This window comes from Pristiophorus japonicus, chromosome 5 (genome assembly GCF_044704955.1).
Source record: "Pristiophorus japonicus isolate sPriJap1 chromosome 5, sPriJap1.hap1, whole genome shotgun sequence".
Classification (NCBI taxonomy): domain Eukaryota; kingdom Metazoa; phylum Chordata; class Chondrichthyes; family Pristiophoridae; genus Pristiophorus; species Pristiophorus japonicus.
Window position 1 is genome coordinate 76399331 of NC_091981.1, and position 19739 is coordinate 76419069.

General features: G+C 49.4%; 1 protein-coding gene across 3 annotated transcripts in view; it reads left to right on the top strand.

Moving 5' to 3' along the window:
• The window catches only part of LOC139264377 (uncharacterized), a 71779-nt gene extending 53581 nt beyond the window's left edge, over positions 1-18198 (top strand). For all 3 annotated transcript variants that reach the window (XR_011593334.1, XR_011593333.1, XM_070880734.1), the window contains 2 exons: positions 17109-17268; positions 17508-18198. Coding sequence is in view for 1 of the 3 variants with exons in the window: in XM_070880734.1 (XP_070736835.1) it covers positions 17109-17268; positions 17508-18056 (709 nt within the window). In the remaining 2 variants the exon portion in view is untranslated. The remainder of the gene's footprint in view (positions 1-17108; positions 17269-17507) is intronic.
• Positions 18199-19739: the final 1541 nt, after the last annotated feature.

The window sequence follows — 19739 nt, forward strand, 5'->3', positions numbered from 1 at the left end:
CACGCCAAAAAAGGATGAGTTCACAGGTATTTCAATGACGGACCTAATATTCCAGGTCCTGAACCACATCCTGAAGGGTGGAAGATGCTTGTGCATGGGTTTTTTTAACATGTGGTGGCCATTGCACACCAGCCACCAGATAGGCCTGACAGAGCCAGGTCTTGGTCCAGTGGCAAGGATTAACCAAGACGACTGGAGACCTGCTCTGCTGCACGGACCAATTGCGCACATGTATTGCAGTGTGGGCTGGCCCGTGCTGCCCCTGGGCCCTCGCCTCTTCTGGCCCCGAACTCGCGCCTCTGCTGGGCCCCGATCACATCGCTCCACAATCTATCGCCGCTCCTTTGCCCTGCCCACGCTCCAATCACCGACCTGGACCTTGATGACGTCCCTTTTTGCCGCCGTCGCCCTCCTGCCCCAGCTCACGCTGTACCTTGCACTGGTACGCCGCCATGCTGGCCATGGCCGCCACTCACCGCCCCTTTTATGGCCCCAACCTGCCGCTGATGGTCTCTCGCAGGTCAGGGCCGCTACTTGTTCTCACAATAATGGGGCAGGATGGACTTAAGTACTCCATAAGTGGTGTGGAAATACGCAAGCAAAAGTGCTTTTCAGCTCACTAACGGTCGCCATTTGCACGCGCTCGCTCTGCAGTCCTCACACACACTGCTTTTGGCCCAATGCAGCGATGCCAACTCTCGCCATGTTTCATGTATAAAATTGTCCCGGGATTCCCGGAGTCACCTGTAAAAAGCGCCGGTTTTACTGTTAGGGAAAGGGCGGTTTGACAGCGTGCGCCGCCGGGAACAGCTTCAGATTTGAATCCAACCTCCCCTGCGCGAGCCCGGAAACCATTGGTTACTGCTGACCAATAGGGGACAGAGGCGGGAAGGAACCAACAAAGATGGAGGGCCAGAGCAGAGGGTGTAGCGACGAGCAGAAGCACGCAGTGCGGCGGCAATCCCGCTGTGCGGAGCCGTCTCCCGGCGCGTCTTTGCCATTCAGTTACAGCGCGGCCCCGTACCTCCCCAGCGGTCAGCTGGGCCCCGGAGCCTCGTGCCCCTCTCTAGGCCCTCCCTCCTGCGTAGCCGCTCTCCCGCCGCCCTCCCTCTCTCTGGGGCAATCAGACTGCGCGCATGACTGGTTATGGTGCACGACTGTGTGCGAGGCCGTGGGGTTTTAATGTGACGCTGCAGGGTTATCGTGCGAGACTGTGGTGTAATAGTGCGATGCTGTGGGGTTGCTGTGCGAGACCATAGGGTTATAGTGCGAGACCGTGGGGTTATAGTGCGGGAGCTGGAGCACTGGGCCCTGGGACATCGTGGGCCACCCCGACCAGCGAGAGAACACCTCCGTAGGTCGGGGCTATAAAAAGAGCTGGAGCATACCACTGCAGCTTCCAGCGCGAGCTGACACAAATGTGCGGCGGCTTCGAGGTGGGCGACTGGATGACGTCATCAGGACCCAGGTCGCCGTTTGGAGCGTGGGCAGGACCATCGGTGGGGCCCTGGTACAGCAGAGGAGCGGGAAGGTCGTGGCGGACTTGCGAAAAGTGATTGGGGCGGAGGAATGATGAGGGATCGTGGCTGCGATTTGGTGGGTGATCATGATGGGGGTTCAGCGAATGTTTGGTGCAGCGGGAGATCATGTTGGAGGTGCGGCGAGTGTTTTTGTGGCGGAGGAGCAATGAGGGATCGTGGCGGAGGTGCGGTGAATCTTTGTGGCGGAGGAGCGGCGAGAGATCGTGGTGGAAGTGCGGAGAATGAAGGTACGGGGCCCAGAAGAGCCAAGGGCCCAGGAGCAGCAAGGGCCAGCCCACACTGCGATATGTGTGCGCACTAGAGGTCCGTGCAGCAAAGCAGGTCTCCAGTCCTGGTTAACTCTTGCCACTGGATAAAGGCCTAGCTTTGTCAAGCCCATGTGGTGGCTGTGTGCAACGGTCACCACACGCTTAAAAAAATCCATGCACAGGCATCTTCCACCCCCTCAATTGGAGTTTAGAACTGGAACATCGGGTCCTTCATCGAAAATTCTGTGAACTCATGTGGAAGCAAGTCATCCTCGTTCAAGGGACCACCTATGATGATGATAGTGCGAGGCCGTGGGCTTGCAGTGCGAGACTCTCTGGTTATAGTGTGTGATTGTGTGGTTATATTGCGAGACTGTGGGGCTACGACGCCAGGCTATGATCATAGTGCGAGACTGTGGGGTTATAGTGCGAGACTGTGGGGTTATAGTGCGAGACTGTGGGGTTATAGTGCGAGACTGTGGGGTTATAGTGCGAGACTGTGGGGTTATAGTACGAGACTGGGTTTACAGTGCGAGACTGTGGGGTTATAGTGCGAGACTGTGGGGTTATAGTGCGAGACTGTGGGGTTATAGTGCGAGACTGTGGGGTTATAGTGCGAGACTGGGGTTATAGTGCGAGACTGTGGGGTTATAGTGCGAGACTGTGGGATTATAGTGCGAGACTGTGGGGTTATAGTGCGAGACTGGGTTTACAGTGCGAGACTGTGGGGTTATAGTGTGAGACTGGGGTTATAGTGCGAGACTGTGGGGTTATAGTGTGAGACTGTGGGGTTATAGTGCGAGACTGTGGGGTTATAGTGCGAAACTGGGTTTACAGTGCGAGACTGTGGGATTATAGTGTGAGACTGTGGGGTTATAGTGCGGGACTGTGGGGTTATAGTGCGAGACTGTGGGGTTATAGTGTGAGACTGTAGGGTTATAGTGCGAGACTGGGGTTATAGTGCGAGACTGTGGGGTTATAGTGCGAGACTGTGGGGTTATAGTGTGAGACTGTAGGGTTATAGTGTGAGACTGTGGGGTTATAATGTGAGACTGTAGGGTTACAGTGCGAGACTGGGGTTATAGTGCGAGACTGTGGGGTTATAGTGTGAGACTGTAGGGTTATAGTGCGAGACTGTGGGGTTATAGTGCGAGACTGTGGGGTTGTAGTGCGAGACTGGGTTTATAGTGCGAGACTGTGGGGTTATAGTGTGAGACTGTGGGGCGAGTGTGCGAAGCTGTGGGGTTATAGTGCGAGACTGTGGGGTTATAGTGCGAGACTGTGGGGTTATAGTGCGAGACTGTGGGGTTATAGTGCGAGACTGTCGGGCGAGTGTGCGAAGCTGTGGCTTATAGTGCGAGACTGTGGGGTTATAGTGCGAGACTGTGGGGTTATAGTGCGAGACTGTGGGGTTATAGTGTGAGACTGTGGGGTTATAGTGCGAGACTGTGGGGTTGTAGTGCGAGACTGTGGGGTTATAGTGCGAGACTGTGGGGTTATAGTGCGAGACTGTGGGATTATAGTGCGAGACTGGGGTTATAGTGCGAGACTGTGGGGTTGTAGTGCGAGACTGTGGGGTTATAGTGCGAGACTGTCGGGCGAGTGTGCGAAGCTGTGGCTTATAGTGCGAGACTGTGGGGTTATAGTGCGAGACTGTGGGATTGAAGTGCGAGACTGTGGGGTTATAGTGCGAGACTGTGGGATTATAGTGCGAGACTGGGGTTATAGTGCGAGACTGTGGGGTTGTAGTGCGAGACTGTGGGGTTATAGTGCGAGACTGTGGTTATAGTGTGAGACTGTGGGGTTACTGTGGGGTTATAGTGCGAGACTGTGGGGTTACAGTGCGAGACTGTGGGGTTATCGTGCGAGACTGTGGGGTTATAGTGCGAGACTGTGGGATTATAGTGCGAGACTGTGGGGTTGTAGTGCGAGACTGTGGGGTTATAGTGCGCGACTGTGGGGTTATAGTGCGAGACTGTGGGGTTATAGTGCGAGACTGTGGGGTTATAGTGCGAGACTGTGGGGTTATAGTGCGAGACTGTGGTTATAGTGCAAGACTGTGGGGTTATAGTGCGAGACTGTGGGGTTATAGTGCGAGACTGGGATTATAGTGCGAGACTGTGGGGTTATAGTGCGAGACTGGGTTTACAGTGCGAGACTGTGGGGTTATAGTGTGAGACTGTGGGGTTATAGTGTGAGACTGTGGGGTTATAGTGCGAGACTGTGGGGTTATAGTGCAAGACTGGGTTTACAGTGCGAGACTGTGGGGTTATAGTGTGAGACTGTGGGGTTATAGTGCGAGACTGTGGGATTATAGTGCGAGACTGTGGGGTTATAGTGCGAGACTGTGGGGTTATAGTGCGAGACTGTGGGGTTGTAGTGCGAGACTGTGGGGTTTTAGTGCGAGACTGTGGGATTATAGTGCGAGACTGTGGATTATAGTGCGAGACTGTGGGGTTATAGTGTGAGACTGTGTGGGGTTATAGTGCGAGACTGTGGGGTTATAGTGCGAGACTGTGGGGTTATAGTGCGAGACAGTGGGGCGAGTGTGCGAAGCTGTGGGGTTATAGTGCGAGACTGTGGGGTTATAGTGCGAGACTGTGGGGTTATAGTGCGAGACTGTGGGGTTATAGTGCGAGACTGTCGGGCGAGTGTGCGAAGCTGTGGCTTATAGTGCGAGACTGTGGGGTTATAGTGCGAGACTGTGGGGTTATAGTGTGAGACTGTGGGGTTATAGTGCGAGACTGTGGGGTTGTAGTGCGAGACTGTGGGGTTATAGTGCGAGACTGTGGTTATAGTGTGAGACTGTGGGGTTACTGTGGGGTTATAGTGCGAGACTGTGGGGTTACAGTGCGAGACTGTGGGGTTACCGTGCGAGACTGTGGGGTTACCGTGCGAGACTGTGGGATTATAGTGCGAGACTGTGAGGTTGTAGTGCGAGACTGTGGGGTTATAGTGCGAGACTGTGGGGTTATAGTGCGAGACTGTGGGGTTATAGTGCGAGACTGTGGGGTTATAGTGCGAGACTGTGGGGTTATAGTGCGAGACTGTGGTTATAGTGCGAGACTGTGGGGTTATAGTGCGAGACTGTGGGGTTATAGTGCGAGACTGGGATTATAGTGCGAGACTGTGGGGTTATAGTGCGAGACTGGGTTTACAGTGCGAGACTGTGGGGTTATAGTGTGAGACTGTGGGGTTATAGTGTGAGACTGTGGGGTTATAGTGTGAGACTGTGGGGTTATAGTGCGAGACTGTGGGGTTATAGTGCGAGACTGTGGGGTTATAGTGCGAGACTGGGATTATAGTGCGAGACTGTGGGGTTATAGTGCGAGACTGGGTTTACAGTGCGAGACTGTGGGGTTATAGTGTGAGACTGTGGGGTTATAGTGTGAGACTGTGGGGTTATAGTGTGAGACTGTGGGGTTATAGTGCGAGACTGTGGGGTTATAGTGCGAGACTGGGTTTACAGTGCGAGACTGTGGGGTTATAATGCGAGACTGTGGGGTTATAGTGCGAGACTGTGGGATCATAGTGCGAGACTGTGGGGCGAGTGTGCGAGACTGTGGGGTTATAGTGTGAGACTGTGTGGGGTTATAGTGCGAGACTGTGGGATTATAGTGCGAAACTGTGGGGCGAGTGTGCGAGACTGTGGGGTTATAGTGCGAGACTGTGGGGTTATAGTGCGAGACTGTGGGGTTATAGTGCGAGACTGTGGGGCGAGTGTGCGACTGTGGGGTTATAGTGTGAGACTGTGTGGGGTTATAGTGCGAGACTGTGGGGCGAGTGTGCGAGACTGTGGGGTTATAGTGCGAGACTGTGGGGTTATAGTGCGAGACTGTGGGGTTGTAGTGCGAGACTGTGGGATTATAGTGCGAGACTGTGGGATTATAGTGCGAGACTGTGGGGTTATAGTGCGAGACTGGGTTTACAGTGCGAGACTGTGGGGTTATAGTGCGAGACTGTGGGGTTATAGTGCGAGACTGTGGGGTTATAGTGCGAGACTGTGGGGTTATAGTGTGAGACTGTGGGATCATAGTGCGAGACTGTGGGGCGAGTGTGCGAGACTGTGGGGTTATAGTGTGAGACTGTGGGGCGAGTGTGTGAAGCTGTGGGGTTATAGTGTGAGACTGTGTGGGGTTATGGTGCGAGACTGTGGGATTATAGTGCGAGACTGTGGGGCGAGTGTGCGAGACTGTGGGGTTATAGTGCGAGACTGTGGGGTTATAGTGCGAGACTGTGGGGCGAGTGTGCGAGGCTGTGGGGCTAGCGTGCAAGGCTGTTGTCAAGATCCACGGCGTGGCCCTGGACAACGTGGACCATTTATCAACAAGGGCAGACATTGACGATGAGATTCAACGCCGCCTACAGTGTGCCAGTGCAGCCTTCGGCAGCCTGAGGAAAAGAGTGTTCGAAGACCAGGCCCTCAAATCTGCTACCAAGCTCATGGTCTACAGGGCTCTAGTTATACCCGCCCTGCTATAGTTTTTAACTACTTAGCAGCTTTTTGCCGCTTTGCTAATTATAGCAATTCAACTATTCTCAGAGTTTATATTTAATTCAAACTAGGAGACTCTTGTTCAGATTATAACACTTGCTTTTAATACAGGTATACTGAGTAAAAACAACAGAAATTTATCAAGTAATTTACGTTCTGTTACTAAAAGTAATACTTAACAAATGATAATCATAGCCTGTTCCCGATGGCGTCCTCTCGAGCTGACCGTGGTGCTGACCTCTTATCTCCTGTTGTCTTGATTCGCACTGCCTTCCTGGTAGAAGAGTTGTTACTTTATACCCTTTTCCTCCCATTCAAATGCTGTGAAAATCTGCAGCTGTTTCAGCCTTACAATATATCATATTGAGTCTATTGCCTTTGACCTTCTATGTTATCTCTATTTCCCCTCCCACGCTGTGGCAGGAATCATTTCTCTGAGAACAGTTATACAGACCATGTCACAAAGAATTCATTACTGAGCTTGGCTTTACAAAATTATGATAAGAAATGGTACATGCTGCATACCTTTATCTTATTGATAATTTTGGCTTTGATCATTCTAGTTCTAAATGAAGCTGTATCAGCAGTTACAAAAATGGTTACATAATAATGGCTCAATTTACCATGATGCTTTGCTTCTCAGCCTTTGGCCATTTTAAAATCCATTTTATGTTATTCGGCCATTTTCTATCATTTACAGTTGAGTTTTACGTACAATCAATGCATATAAAGGAAGTTACAAACATAAAGGTTATTCATGAATTAAAAACGTGTAAAATAAGCTTCTTCTAACTTCTAATATCTGTCACTAGGCGATATATTACACTCCTGTATGGCTCAGAGACATGGACCATGTAGAGTAGATACCTCAAATCGCTGGAGAAATACCACCAACGATGTCTCCGCAAGATCCTGCAAATCCTCTGGGTGGACAGTCGCACCAACTTTAGCGTCCTCGACCAGGCCAACATCCCCAGCATTGAAGCACTGACCACACTCACTCAGCTCCGCTGGGCAGGCCACATTGTTTGCATGCCTGACACGAGACTCCCAAAGCAAGCGCACTACTCAGAACTCCTTCACGGCAAACAAGCCAAAGGTGGGCAGAGGAAGCGTTGATAAAGTGCGGCATCCCCACCGACACCTGGGAGTCCCTGGCCAAAGACCGCCCTAAGTGGAGGAAGTGCATCCGGGAGGGCGCTGAGCACCTCGAGTCTCATCATCGAGAGCATGCAGAAACCAAGCACAGGCAGCGGAAGGAGCGTGTGGCAAACCAGTCCCACCCACCCTTTCCCTCAACAAATGTCTGTCCCACCTGTGACAGGGACTGTGGTTCTCATATTGGACTGTTCAGTCACCTAAAAACTCATTTTTGGAGTGGAAACAAATCTTCCTCGATCCCGAGGTGTCGCACTAGAACGAGACATTCTCGCACTATAAGCCCAGGTTCGCACTAAAACTTCACAGTCTCGCACTATAATCAAAGTCTCGCACGACAGAAATAGAAACATAGAAAATAGGTGTAGGAGCAGGCCATTCGGCCCTTCGAGCCTGCACCACCATTCAATATGATCATGGCTGATCATGCAACTTCAGTACCCCACTCCTGCCTTCTCTCCATACCCCTTCAGCTGCAAGGGCCACATCTAACTCCCTTTTGAATATATCTAATGAACTGGACTCAACAACTTTCTGTGGTAGAGAATTTCATAGGTTCACAATTCTCTGGATGAAAAAGTTTCTCCTCATCTCGGTCCTAGATGGCTTACCCCTTATCCTTAGACTGTGATCCCTGGTTCTGGACTTCCCCAACATTGGGAACATTCTTCCTGCATCGAACCTGTCCAATCCCGTCACAATGAGATCTCATTCTTCTAAATTCCAGTGAATATAAGCCTAGTCGATCCAGTCTTTCTTCATATGTCAATTCTGCCATCCCGGGAATCAGTGTGGTGAACATTCGCTACGCTCCCTCAATAGCAAGAATGTCCTTCCTCAGATTAGGAGACCAAAACTGCACACAATACTCAAGGTGTGGTCTCACCAAGGCCCTGTACAACTGCAGCAAGACCTCCCTGCTCCTATACTCAAATCCTCTTGCCAACATGTCATTTGCTTTCTTTAGTGCCTGCTGTACCTGCATGCCTACTTTCAATGACTGATGTACCATGACACCCAGGTCTTGTTGCACCTCCCCTTTTGCTAATCTGTCACCATTCAGATAATAATCTGCCTTCCTGTTTTTGCCACTGAAATGGATAACCTCACACTGCCGTTCATTTGCTCATTCACCTAACCGTCCAAGTCACCCTGCAGCCTCTTAGCATCCTCCTCACAGCTCACACTGCCACCCAGCTTAGTGTCATCTGCAAACTTGGAGATATTACATTCAATTCCTTCGTCTAAATCATTAATATATATTGTAAATAGCTGCGGTCCTAGCACTGAATCTTGCGGTACCCCACTAGTCACTGCCTACCATTCTGAAAAGGACCCGTTTATTTCCACTCTTTGCTTCCTGTCTGCCAACTAGTTCTCAATCCACGTCAATACATTACCACCAATACCATGAGCCTTAATTTTGCACACTAATCTCTTCTGTGGGACCTTGTCAAAAGCCTTTTGTACCTTGTGGGGCTATCGTGCGAGACTGTGGGTATAGTGCGAGACTGTGGATATAGTGCGAGACTGTGGGTATCGAGCGAGACTGGTTGTTAGCGAAAATGTATGGTAATCGTGCTAGCCTGTCTAGTTATATTGCAAAACTGTGGGGCGGTAGTGCGAGACTGTGGGGTTATAGTGCAAGATTCTGGAATATAGTGCGAGACTGTGGGGCTATCGTGCGAGACTGTGGGGTTATAGTGCAAGTCTGGGTTTACTGTGCGAGACTGTGGGGCTATAGTGCGAGACTGTGGGGTTATAGTGCGAGACTGTGGGGTTATAGTGCGAGACTGTGGGGTTATAGTGCGAGACTGTGGGGTTGTAGTGCGAGACTGTGGGGTTGTAGTGCGAGACTGTGGGGTTGTAGTGCGAGACTGTGGGGCTGTAGTGCGAGACTGTGGGGCTGTAGTGCGAGACAGTGGGGCTATAGTGCGAGACTGTGGGGCTATAGTGCGAGTCTGGGTTTACTGTGCGAGACTGTGGGGCTATAGTGCGAGACTGTGGGGCTATAGTGCGAGACTGTGGGGTTATAGTGCGAGACTGTGGGGTTATAGTGCGAGACTGCGGGGTTATAGTGCGAGACTGCGGGGTTGTAGTGCGAGACTGTGGGGTTGTAGTGCGAGACTGTGGGGCTATAGTGCGAGACTGTGGGGCTATAGTGCGAGACTGTGGGGCTATAGTGCGAGACTGTGGGGTTATAGTGCGAGACTGTGGGGCTATAGTGCGAGACTGTGGGGCTATAGTGCGAGACTGGGTCTATAGTACGAGACTGGGTCTATAGTACGAGACTGGGTCTATAGTGCGAGACTGTGGGGCTATAGTGCGAGACTGTGGAGCTATAGTGCGAGACTGTGGGGCTATAGTACGAGACTGGGGTTATAGTGCGAGACTGTGGGGTTATAGTGCGAGACTATGGGGCTATAGTGCGAGACTGTGGGGTTATAGTGCGAGACTGTGGGGCTATACTGCGAGACTGTCTCGTTATAGTGCGAGACTGTGGGGTTATCGTGCAAGCCTCTCTGGTTATATTGCGAGAGAGTATGGTTACAGTGCGAGACTGTACGGTGTTGCGAGACTGGGGTTATAGTGCGCGGCCTAGGGGTTACAGTGCGAGGATGTGGGGCTACAATGTGACACTGTAAGATTATAATGTGACACTGTGGGGTTACAGTGCGAGACTAGGATTATACCAAGAGGCTGTGGGGCTGTAGTGCGAGACTGTGGGGTTGTAATGCGAAACTGGGCTTGGAGTGCAAACCTGGGCTTGGAGTGCGAGGCTGTGGGCTTGGAATGTGAAACCTCCACTTTTTTTGCATGCTTGATGTCCATTTTACTGCTGAAATGATGTACAACGTCCATATATCGCCCATTTTGGCACAAAATGGAAACTGACGGGCATTTTTAGGAAACTTATCACCGAGCGTTACTTTCCCCATGTGCTTAACACCAGGAAAAAATATTACCGCCCGCTCACTTTTTCTGGATGGAATCAGCAGAATGGGCGAAATCAACGTCGATAATATCGCCGAGCGTTACTTTCTGCACGGAATTAACGCCGAGATTCAATATTAACGCCCAACCATTTTTTTGTCGTAAAGAGCATATTTACCCAAACTAGCGGCCATGAAATCACCCAACGTCAATTTCACCACCTCGCACACATATTGCCCACAATATCGCTCGCCCAAAAAACCACATTTGATAAATCCCACTCTTATGTGAGGAGCTGATATCTGAACGATTTGCCTGAAAGAACGCTGACACACTGCTGTGTGTGTGCAGCTCAGACATCAATGGTGCCCAATACCTTGGTGCCAGTTAAAGTTTACGTTGATTAATAAATTCTATTTAACCCTTTCATGTTAAGGAATCACCAGTGTGTAACGGTCCAGCTAGCTGAGACAATGCGCAATAAGGTTATGTTCAATTACAAAAATTTTATGCCAACATTGGTTTGAAATCGTAAGTATCACAGCCAATAACACCCAACCCCCGCCCACACCCCACTTTTCCCAACATTGACATAAATCACGTTCAACATGTCCAGCAACACAGAATACAAAGGCAAAGCAGGAGCGTGGTCCCCAGCCACCATACATTGCAACAAATTGCCATCATCTGCGGACATGCACCTCACTTTCCTTCCCTCCCCCCTTATTCTCCCCACCTCTATCCCTTCCCCCCCTCGCTCCACGGCGCCTGGCCAAGGAACTCCTCAGACGGTGCCTCATTGGGGGGGGAATGAAGGCAGATGCGGTGTTTGGACGGGAGCGGGGGTTGCCGAGGGGACAACATTCTCTGATGCAGAAGCAGGATCTTGGTCCTTGCTCTCATCGGTCGTTCGCAATGGTGGTGCAGAACCGAGGGGTGGAACCTAGGCACTCTGGGACCACTGGGAGGCCTCTGGCAGCAGTGTTCCTGGCTATCGCATCCAGGGACTTGGTCATGGTGGGCAGCTGTCGGGATATGCCCCCCAATGCTTCAATGTCACCAATGTCTACAGTCCTCCTGGACAACTGTACCATCTCTCCACTCTCATGTCATACTCATGGGACAGACCTACCGCGTCCACGAGGCCTCAGCGGGTTCAGCGCCGTCCTGGGGACAAATGGGGTGCCCTGTGGCGAAGTGCTTGGGACCAGTACCTCCAGAGTGGAGGCGGGAATGACTGGAGGACCACTAGATGACCTTGAGGTGAAATGGCTTCTGGAGCGTGACGATGTAGGATCGTCCGCCGACTCCTGCCCCACGCCCCCACCTTCTGGCCTCTGTGGTCTTGCCTGGACCGCGCTGCTGGCTGAGCTGCAAAACACAAATTAGGTTATTAGAGGAAAAGAGGGTGCGAGGGTGACAAGATGAGTCCAGCGCTATACACAGCATATGCCGACAACAGCACCACTATCAAAATCATCACAGACATCACATTTCATGACCATAAACACATTGTGCATTGCAATGATTTTCATTAGGCCAGCATTATTTCTGTGACAATTTTAGAAATCGTCTATCATATATGATTGTTCGGATATGAGTGGGTGTGGCATCTATTGACTTTACATCACACAATGATGTAGGCTTTACTCATGTGGCATCACTTCAGGGTATGTAGATGCATCCGTGGCTGACCGGGGTGCTTCCCCACGAGTGCGAGCTCACGCTCCTCCATGTCAGTGATGTCTCTGGGGACTGGTGGCCCCCCACCCGTTCGCCTCTGCACAGACCTCATCATCGATAGCTTCTTCTGTAAAAGGTGGCAGGACGGCGTGGCATGAGATCATTGCGTGAGATCATTGCTATGTACTGTCACAGAGACTGATACAACACGTAACCGACAGGTGTAATCATGATTATTATGATAATTATCATTCTTTACCTAATGACGTACACCGTGACCGCAGGCTTTGAGTAAAACATTCCTGGTTAAAGTGCAAGACCTCACATCTGATAGTCACTCACGACTGTTACAAATCAAATTATATAAATACATAAGTACATGTAAATCAATGTAATACTTACTCTTGTGGATCCCACAAGGTCGTTCCATCGTTTGTGGCATTGGTTGCCCTCACACACCTCGTTGGTCACCGACGAGACCACCTCTGCTATCTCGGTCCATATTTTCTGGTAGGCCTTCCCACGCCCTCCCTGTGTCAAATCACCCCAGCGTAACTCGACCTCCTGCAGGAGGGAAGCATTCGCCTCGTCCAAGAACCTCCTGGCTCTTTTGCGGCCTCCAATGTGCTCCTCTCCCAGCTCACTGCTCTCTCCAGCATCAGTCTCCACAGCGTGCTGTGATGCCTCCTCTCCATTTTGGCCAAATTCGGTCAAATATGTGGCTGGTAACACTACTTTTTGTTTGCCTATGTAATGTCCTTACACAATACCACAAATCCAACGAGGCACATACTATGGACGAGGTCACTCCATGACCTGAACCTTTATTCACAGGACCAAGAAGTGCAGACCCTGCGTGGGACCTCCCTTTATATATCTGGATGACCAGGTGAGGAGTGTCTCCCACAAGTTCACCCCCTGTGGTCAAGGTGTGCATTTCTTACATATATACAGTATTGCAGTGTTGTTACATAAAGATTACATACATAACAGCCTACTTGCTGCGAAGCTCTAAAGTCTCCCTCCTTCCTCCCAAAGCAGCCACACCACACCCAGCCTCACCTTCAGTCCCTCTGAGCTCCCTCTCCTGCGCATGTCACGGTGACCCTCGACCTCCAGAATCGTGGGAATTCAACGTTGCCATGGTGTTGCTAAGGACGGCACACTTTATTGCAGAAAGTCAGAAACATTTAACGCTACCGCCCATTTTATATCGCTCGCGCTAACGCTCATTTTCAAAAGTGGAGACTAGGTGGTTTGAGAATGGGCGAGAAGTGGCGATGCCGGAAATATCGCATGAGAGGGCTGGACTCTCCACTTTGCTGTCTATCGCCCAAAAAATGGGCGATGTTCCAGCGATGTACGATGTCTCAGCCTTACCGATCGTTGGAACAGAAAACGCTAATGGGAGTTGTGTACAGACCACCAAACAGTAGTAATGAGGTTGGGGATAGCATCAAACAAAAAATTAGGAATGCATGCAGTTATCATGGGCAACTTTAATCTACATATAGATTGGGCTAACCAAACTGGTGGCAATACTGTGGAGGAGGATTTCCTGGAGTGTATTAGGTATGGTTTTCTGGACCAATATGTCGAGGAACCAACGAGAGAGCTGGCCATCCTAGACTGGGTGATGTGTAATGAGAAAGGACTAATTAACAATCTTGTTGTGCGAGGCCTCTTGGGGAAGAGTGACCATAATATGGTAGAATTCTTTATTAAGATGGAGAGTGATACAGTTAATTCAGAGACTAGGGTCCTAAACTTAAGGAAAGTTAACTTTGATGGTATGAGACGTGAATTGGCTAGAATAGGCTGGCAAATGATACTGAAAGGGTTGACTGTGGATAGTTAATGGCTACCATTTAAAGATCACATGGATGAACTTTAACAATTATACATCCCTGTCTGGAGTAAAAGTAAAATGGGGAAGGTGGCTCAACTGTGGCTAACAAGGGACATTAAGGATAGTGTTAAATCCAAGGAAGAGGCATATAAATTGGCCAGGAAAAGCAGCAAACCTGAGGACTGGGAGAAATTTAGAATTCAGCAGAGGAGGACAAAGGATTTAATTAGGAGGGGAAAAATAGAGTATGAGAGGAAGCTTGCCGGGTACATAAAAACTGACTGCAAAAGCTTCTATAGATATGTGAAGAGAAAAAGATTAGTGAAGACTAATTAGTAGATCCCTTGCAGTCAGATTCAGGTGAATTTATAATGGTGAACAAAGAAATGGCGGACCAGTTGAACAAATACTTTGGTTCTGTCTTCACGAAGGAAGACACAAATAACCTTCCGGAAGTACTAGGGGACCGAGGGTCTAGTGAGAAGGAGGAACTGAAGGATATCCTTATTAGGTGGGAAATTGTGTTAGGGAAATTGATGGGATTGAAGGCCGATAAATCCTCGGGGCCTGATAGTCTGCATCCCAGAGTACTGAGGGAAGTGGCCCGAGAAATAGTGGATGCATTGGTGATCATTTTCCGACAGACTATCGACTCTGGATCAGTTCCTATGGAATGGAGGGTAGCTAATGTAACACCACTTTTTAAGAAAGTAGGGAAAGAGAAGGCGGGTAATTATAGACCGGTTAGCCTGACATCAGTAGTGGGGAAAATGTTGGAATCGATTATTAAAGATGAAATAACAGCACATTTGGAAATAACAGCACATTTGGACAGGATCGGTCCAAGTCAGCATGGATTTATGAAAAAGAAATCATGCTGAACTAATCTTCAAGAATTTTTTGAGGATGTAACTAGTACAGTAGACAAGGGAGATCTAGTGGATGTGGTGTATTTGGACTTTCAAAAGGCTTTTGACAAGGTTCCACACAAGAGATTGGTGTGCAAAATTAAAGCACATGGTATTTGGGGGTAATGTACTGACGTGGATTGAGAACTGGTTGGCAGACAGGAAGCAGAGAGTCGGAATAAACGGGTCCTTTTTAGAATGGCAGGCAGTGACTAGTGGAGTGCTGCAGGGCTCAGTGCTGGGACCCCAGCTATTTACAATATACATTAATGATTTGGATGAAGGAATTGAGTGTAATACCTCCAAGTTTGCAGATGACACTAAACTGTGGTGGTGTGAGCTGTGAGGAAGACGCTAAGAGGCTGCAGAGTGACTTGGACAGGTTAGGTGAGTGGGCAAATGCATGGCAGATGCAGTATAATGTGGATACATGTGAGGTTATCCACTTTGGGGCCAAAAACACGAAGGCAGAATATTATCTGAATGGCAGCAGATTAGGAAAAGGGGAGGTGCAACGAGACCTGGGTGTCATGGTACATCAGTCATTGAAAGTTGGCATGCAGGTACAGCAGGCAGTGAAGAAGGCAAATGGTACGTTGGCCTTCATAGCTAGGGGATTTGAGTATAGGAGCAGGGAGGTCTTATTGCATTTATACAGGGCCGTGGTGAGTCCTCACCTAGAATATTGTGTTCAGTTTTGATCTCCTAATCTGAGGAAGGACATTCTTGCTATTGAGGGAGTGCAGCGAAGGTTCACCAGACTGATTCCCGGGATGGCTGGACTGACATAAGAGGAGAGACTGGATCGACTGGGCCTTTATTCACTGGAATTTAGAAGAATGAGAGGGGATCTCACAGAAACATATAAGATTCTGACGGGACTGGACAGGTTAGATGCGGGAAGAATGTTCCCGATGTTGGGGAAGTCCAGAACCAGGGGACACAGTCTAAGGATAAGGGGTAAAGCATTTAGGACTGAGATGAGGAGAAGCTTCTTCACTCAGAGTTGTTAACCTGTGGAAATCCCTACCGCAGAGAGTTGTTGATGCCAGTTCATTGGATATATTCAAGAGGGAGTTAGATATGGCCCTTATGACTAAAGGAATCAAGGGGTATGGAGAGAAAGCAGGAAAGGGGTACTGAAGTGAATGATCAGCTATAATCTTATTGAATGGTGGTGCAGGCTCGAAGGGCCGAATGGCTTACTCCTGCACCTATTTTCTATGTTTCTAACATCGCCCATTTTTTGGATCGCGATTTTTCTCTCGGCGATAGGCCAGCGATGTGAAAGACAAAAGCTTCCCTAGCCACGGCCCTTTCCGCATGTGATTTTTTTTTCTTGGTGTCTGGTTTTCCCGCGTTTCGGGAAGTTAGTGGTCGTCTACACATGCGTAGCAGGCACAGGGAGGGGCAGAGAGAGAGAGAGAGGAGAGATACCAAGATGGCAGTGAATTGGAGGAGAGAAGAGAAAGAGAAAAGAGGTTTACAGATCAGAAAAGATGTTTACAGATAGACTTATAAAATATTTTACAGACATAAGATAGTTTACAGACTTTACAATATACAGTTAAAAGTTATATTGGTAAAAATATCAGAAATGCATCTTGATGCTGAGGGGGAGAGAAAAAGGGCGAAGCCTTTTAGTGATGAGGCCAATGAGGCCCTAGTCAATGAGGTGCATTTCTGGTGGGGCCCATTGACTAGGGGTGTGCACGGGAAACTCCCACCCTGTGTTTATAGAAAAATTTGGGCCGAGATCGCGGACCATGAGGCGAGGGGGGCGGACCAGTGCCGGAAACGCTGGAACAGCTTGGTAGCTGTAGCAAGAGTAAGTTGCATTTTATATTGTACTGATGCAAATTTTAATTATAATAATGAATCTCCTGTATTGAATTTAAATTTGTTATTCATAAATGTATTACATAAACTCCATGTTAAGATCTGGACAGGGCTCTGAACCTGGGACTATGTAGAGGGAGCTTTACTCTGTAACTAACTCTGTAACTGCAGCTGCCCTGGGAGTGTTTGATGGGACAGTGTGGAGGGAGCTTTACTCTGTAAATAACCCCATGCTGCAGATGCTCTGGGAATGTTTGATGGGACAGTGTGGAGGAAGCTTTCTAACCGATGTAGCTGACCTGGGAGTGTTTGATGGGATGGAAGTCTCTCTGGCTGCTGCAGTATAGAGAGATGTATATGTGTCAAGCTGTAGCATGTAACATTTTAAACTGTTGTTACTTCATGATACTACCTAGTCAATTAGCTTATGCTTTGCGCTTTTCTCATTTGCAGAAGAAGATATATAACAACCGGGCAGAGTAGAAGCGCACTGAAGGGGGATCTGCTCAATTGCAGCTACTTACGGACCTTGAGGAGCGTGCAGCCGCACTGGTGGGCCACGAAACCCGTTCGGCCACCACCTGTGATCTGGCGGAGCCTAACTATGCATCTCGTGAGTAATGTGTCAAACAGTATTAAAAAGTAATGTAATGTCCTGTAATTATAATGCAATATGCAATATACGAATTATGTCAGGTCATGTCATGCATGCAGCCCTGGTGCATAAGAAGCAGGGGATGCAGCCGCTATAGCTTTCTGGGGTAGTGAAATGTATTGATATGTACTGTCTCTCGTTAATGTGCACTGTTATGTTCTAATAAGCTCTGTAATAAGGTCATATGTGTTTTTAAGGTCATCCTGAGACGCTGGTCGAGGTGCAACCAGCACCTGCCCCAGCACCTGGTGAACAGGAGGAGGAGGAGGAGGAGCGCAACAACACCATCACCACCACTGAGCTCGAGGAGGAAGAGGAGCAGGAGGAGCACCAGCAGCAGCAGCAGACAATTGTGGAGTGGGTGGGGGGATGAACCTACGGTCACCTCACTTGAGATTGAAGAGGCACTGGGACCAAGCGGTGTGCAGCCGGCAACGCCAAGGCGCATTATATTGCGCATGCCAACCCCACGGAGGCTGGGTCAGCGAGGTCAGCAATCGCCTCCCATGGTCGATCAGTTGGAGGGCCTGTGCTCGGAGACGGTTGCGATAGGTCGCGAGCTTCTCCAGGGGTTTACCCAGTTTGCGCGTGAATTTTCACATGTGTCTGCTATGCAACTGGAGATAGCACGGCAGACATTAGAAGAGATGTGTGAACAGACCGCCGCTACTAATGCCCTTCGGCATGCGCTGCTGGCTGGACACGGCACTGCACCCATTGGGTCCGAGTACAACCCCGAGCACTGAAGCGAGGATGGAGAATACACTTCCTCTTGACTCGGAAGACGAACAGCCAGCTTCGTCTTCCATTCCAACACCTCCACCACCAGGAAGTCTTGCCGTCGGCCGCTGCACGCCAGCATCGTCTTGATCTGTGGGGACCAAAACAGGAGGTGGTGCTAATACACCGGGGCGGGGAGGGCCGGGGGGGGCGGTGGGGGGAGTGGTAAAGGACCTGGAGGGAAATGTGGCCGTAGGTAGGGAGGGGGTTTTTGCAATGTTCATGTTACATTTTTCATAGTTAATTTGTTGCTGCTAACGTGCGTTCATAGTTGTGGGGGGTGGGTGCGGGGAGGGTGTTGATAAAAAAAATTTAAAATTTGTTTGCAATAAAAATTTTACTGAATTTAACAATTATTGTGCATCCTCTTATAGTTAAGTTAAACATTTTTTAAATTTAATATTTTAACAATTGTTCTACATTTGTTGTGCATTCTCTTATAATAACATAAGTTTAATTAAGTTAAGCATTAATGCAAATGTTGTACAACAAAGGCCTGGCCAGTGCAGGCAATGCTAAAACGTAACTCAACGCAAATGCAACTTTTGCTTAACTATAACTGTAAATGTAAATGTGACTATCTCCAATGTAAATTCCTGCAAAGTGTTCATTTATGAACTGATGACGCAACAGCTTTGCAGCCACGTAACTCCCACAGGGTACTGGTCTTCTGGCAGGGGAGGAGAGGGGGGGGAGCGGGTGGGACCATGGCTAGATTGTCAGGCTGATTGTCCTCCCCGAGGTCCTCACCAGCCTCCTCTTCCTCCTCCTCCCCCTCTGGCTCCTTGCCAGCTGGCTCTTCCGTCTCCCCTCCTTCTGGAGGTGGAACTGCAGCCCCATCTGGCATTAGTTGTCCTCTCCTTATAGCTAGGCTATGCAGCATGAAACACGCCACAATAAATTCAGCGGCCTGGTCAGGTTGGTACTGTAGGCTGCCACCAGAGTGGTCCAGGCATCTGAAGCGCTGCTTTAGGACTCCAATTGTCTTTTCGACAATGTTGCGTCTCGCTATGTGCCTTTCATTGTAACGTTTTTCTGCTTCTGATTACGCAGTAGGGTCATCAGCCAGCTGGCAAGGCCATATCCTTTATCCTCCAGCATCCAACCGTGACCTTCTGGCTGATTGACAAACAGGTCAGGGATAGCACTCTCACATAGGATGTGTGTATCATGGATGCTACCAGGAAATGTAGCATTTACTGTCATGACTATTTGGTTGTGGTCGACAACAAGCTGCACATTCAGGAAGTGGAATTCCTTTCTGTTACGAAACTCCTCCGCGTTCTGTAAAGGGGCTTTCAGGGCAACGTGCAGTCTTATTGCTCCCTGTACCTTGGGGAAGTTTGCTATTCTCGAGAAACACAAAGCCCTCCCGGTCTGTGCCTCCCTGGTCATCGGGAAGCTTATAAAGTCCATCCTGCGAGCTATAAGGGCTTCAGTCACCTGTCAAATGCAGCAGTATGTGGCATGCTGAGAGATACCACAGATATCGCCTGAAAGGATCCCGATGCTTAGAAGGATAGTGTCGCAGTAACCTTTACCTCAATGGACAGTGCGGTTCTGATGGTACTGGAAGGCTGCAGAACCCCCTTGATGAGCTGGAAAATCTCATCGATGACCTTCTTCCGGAAGACACACGTTTTCAGACA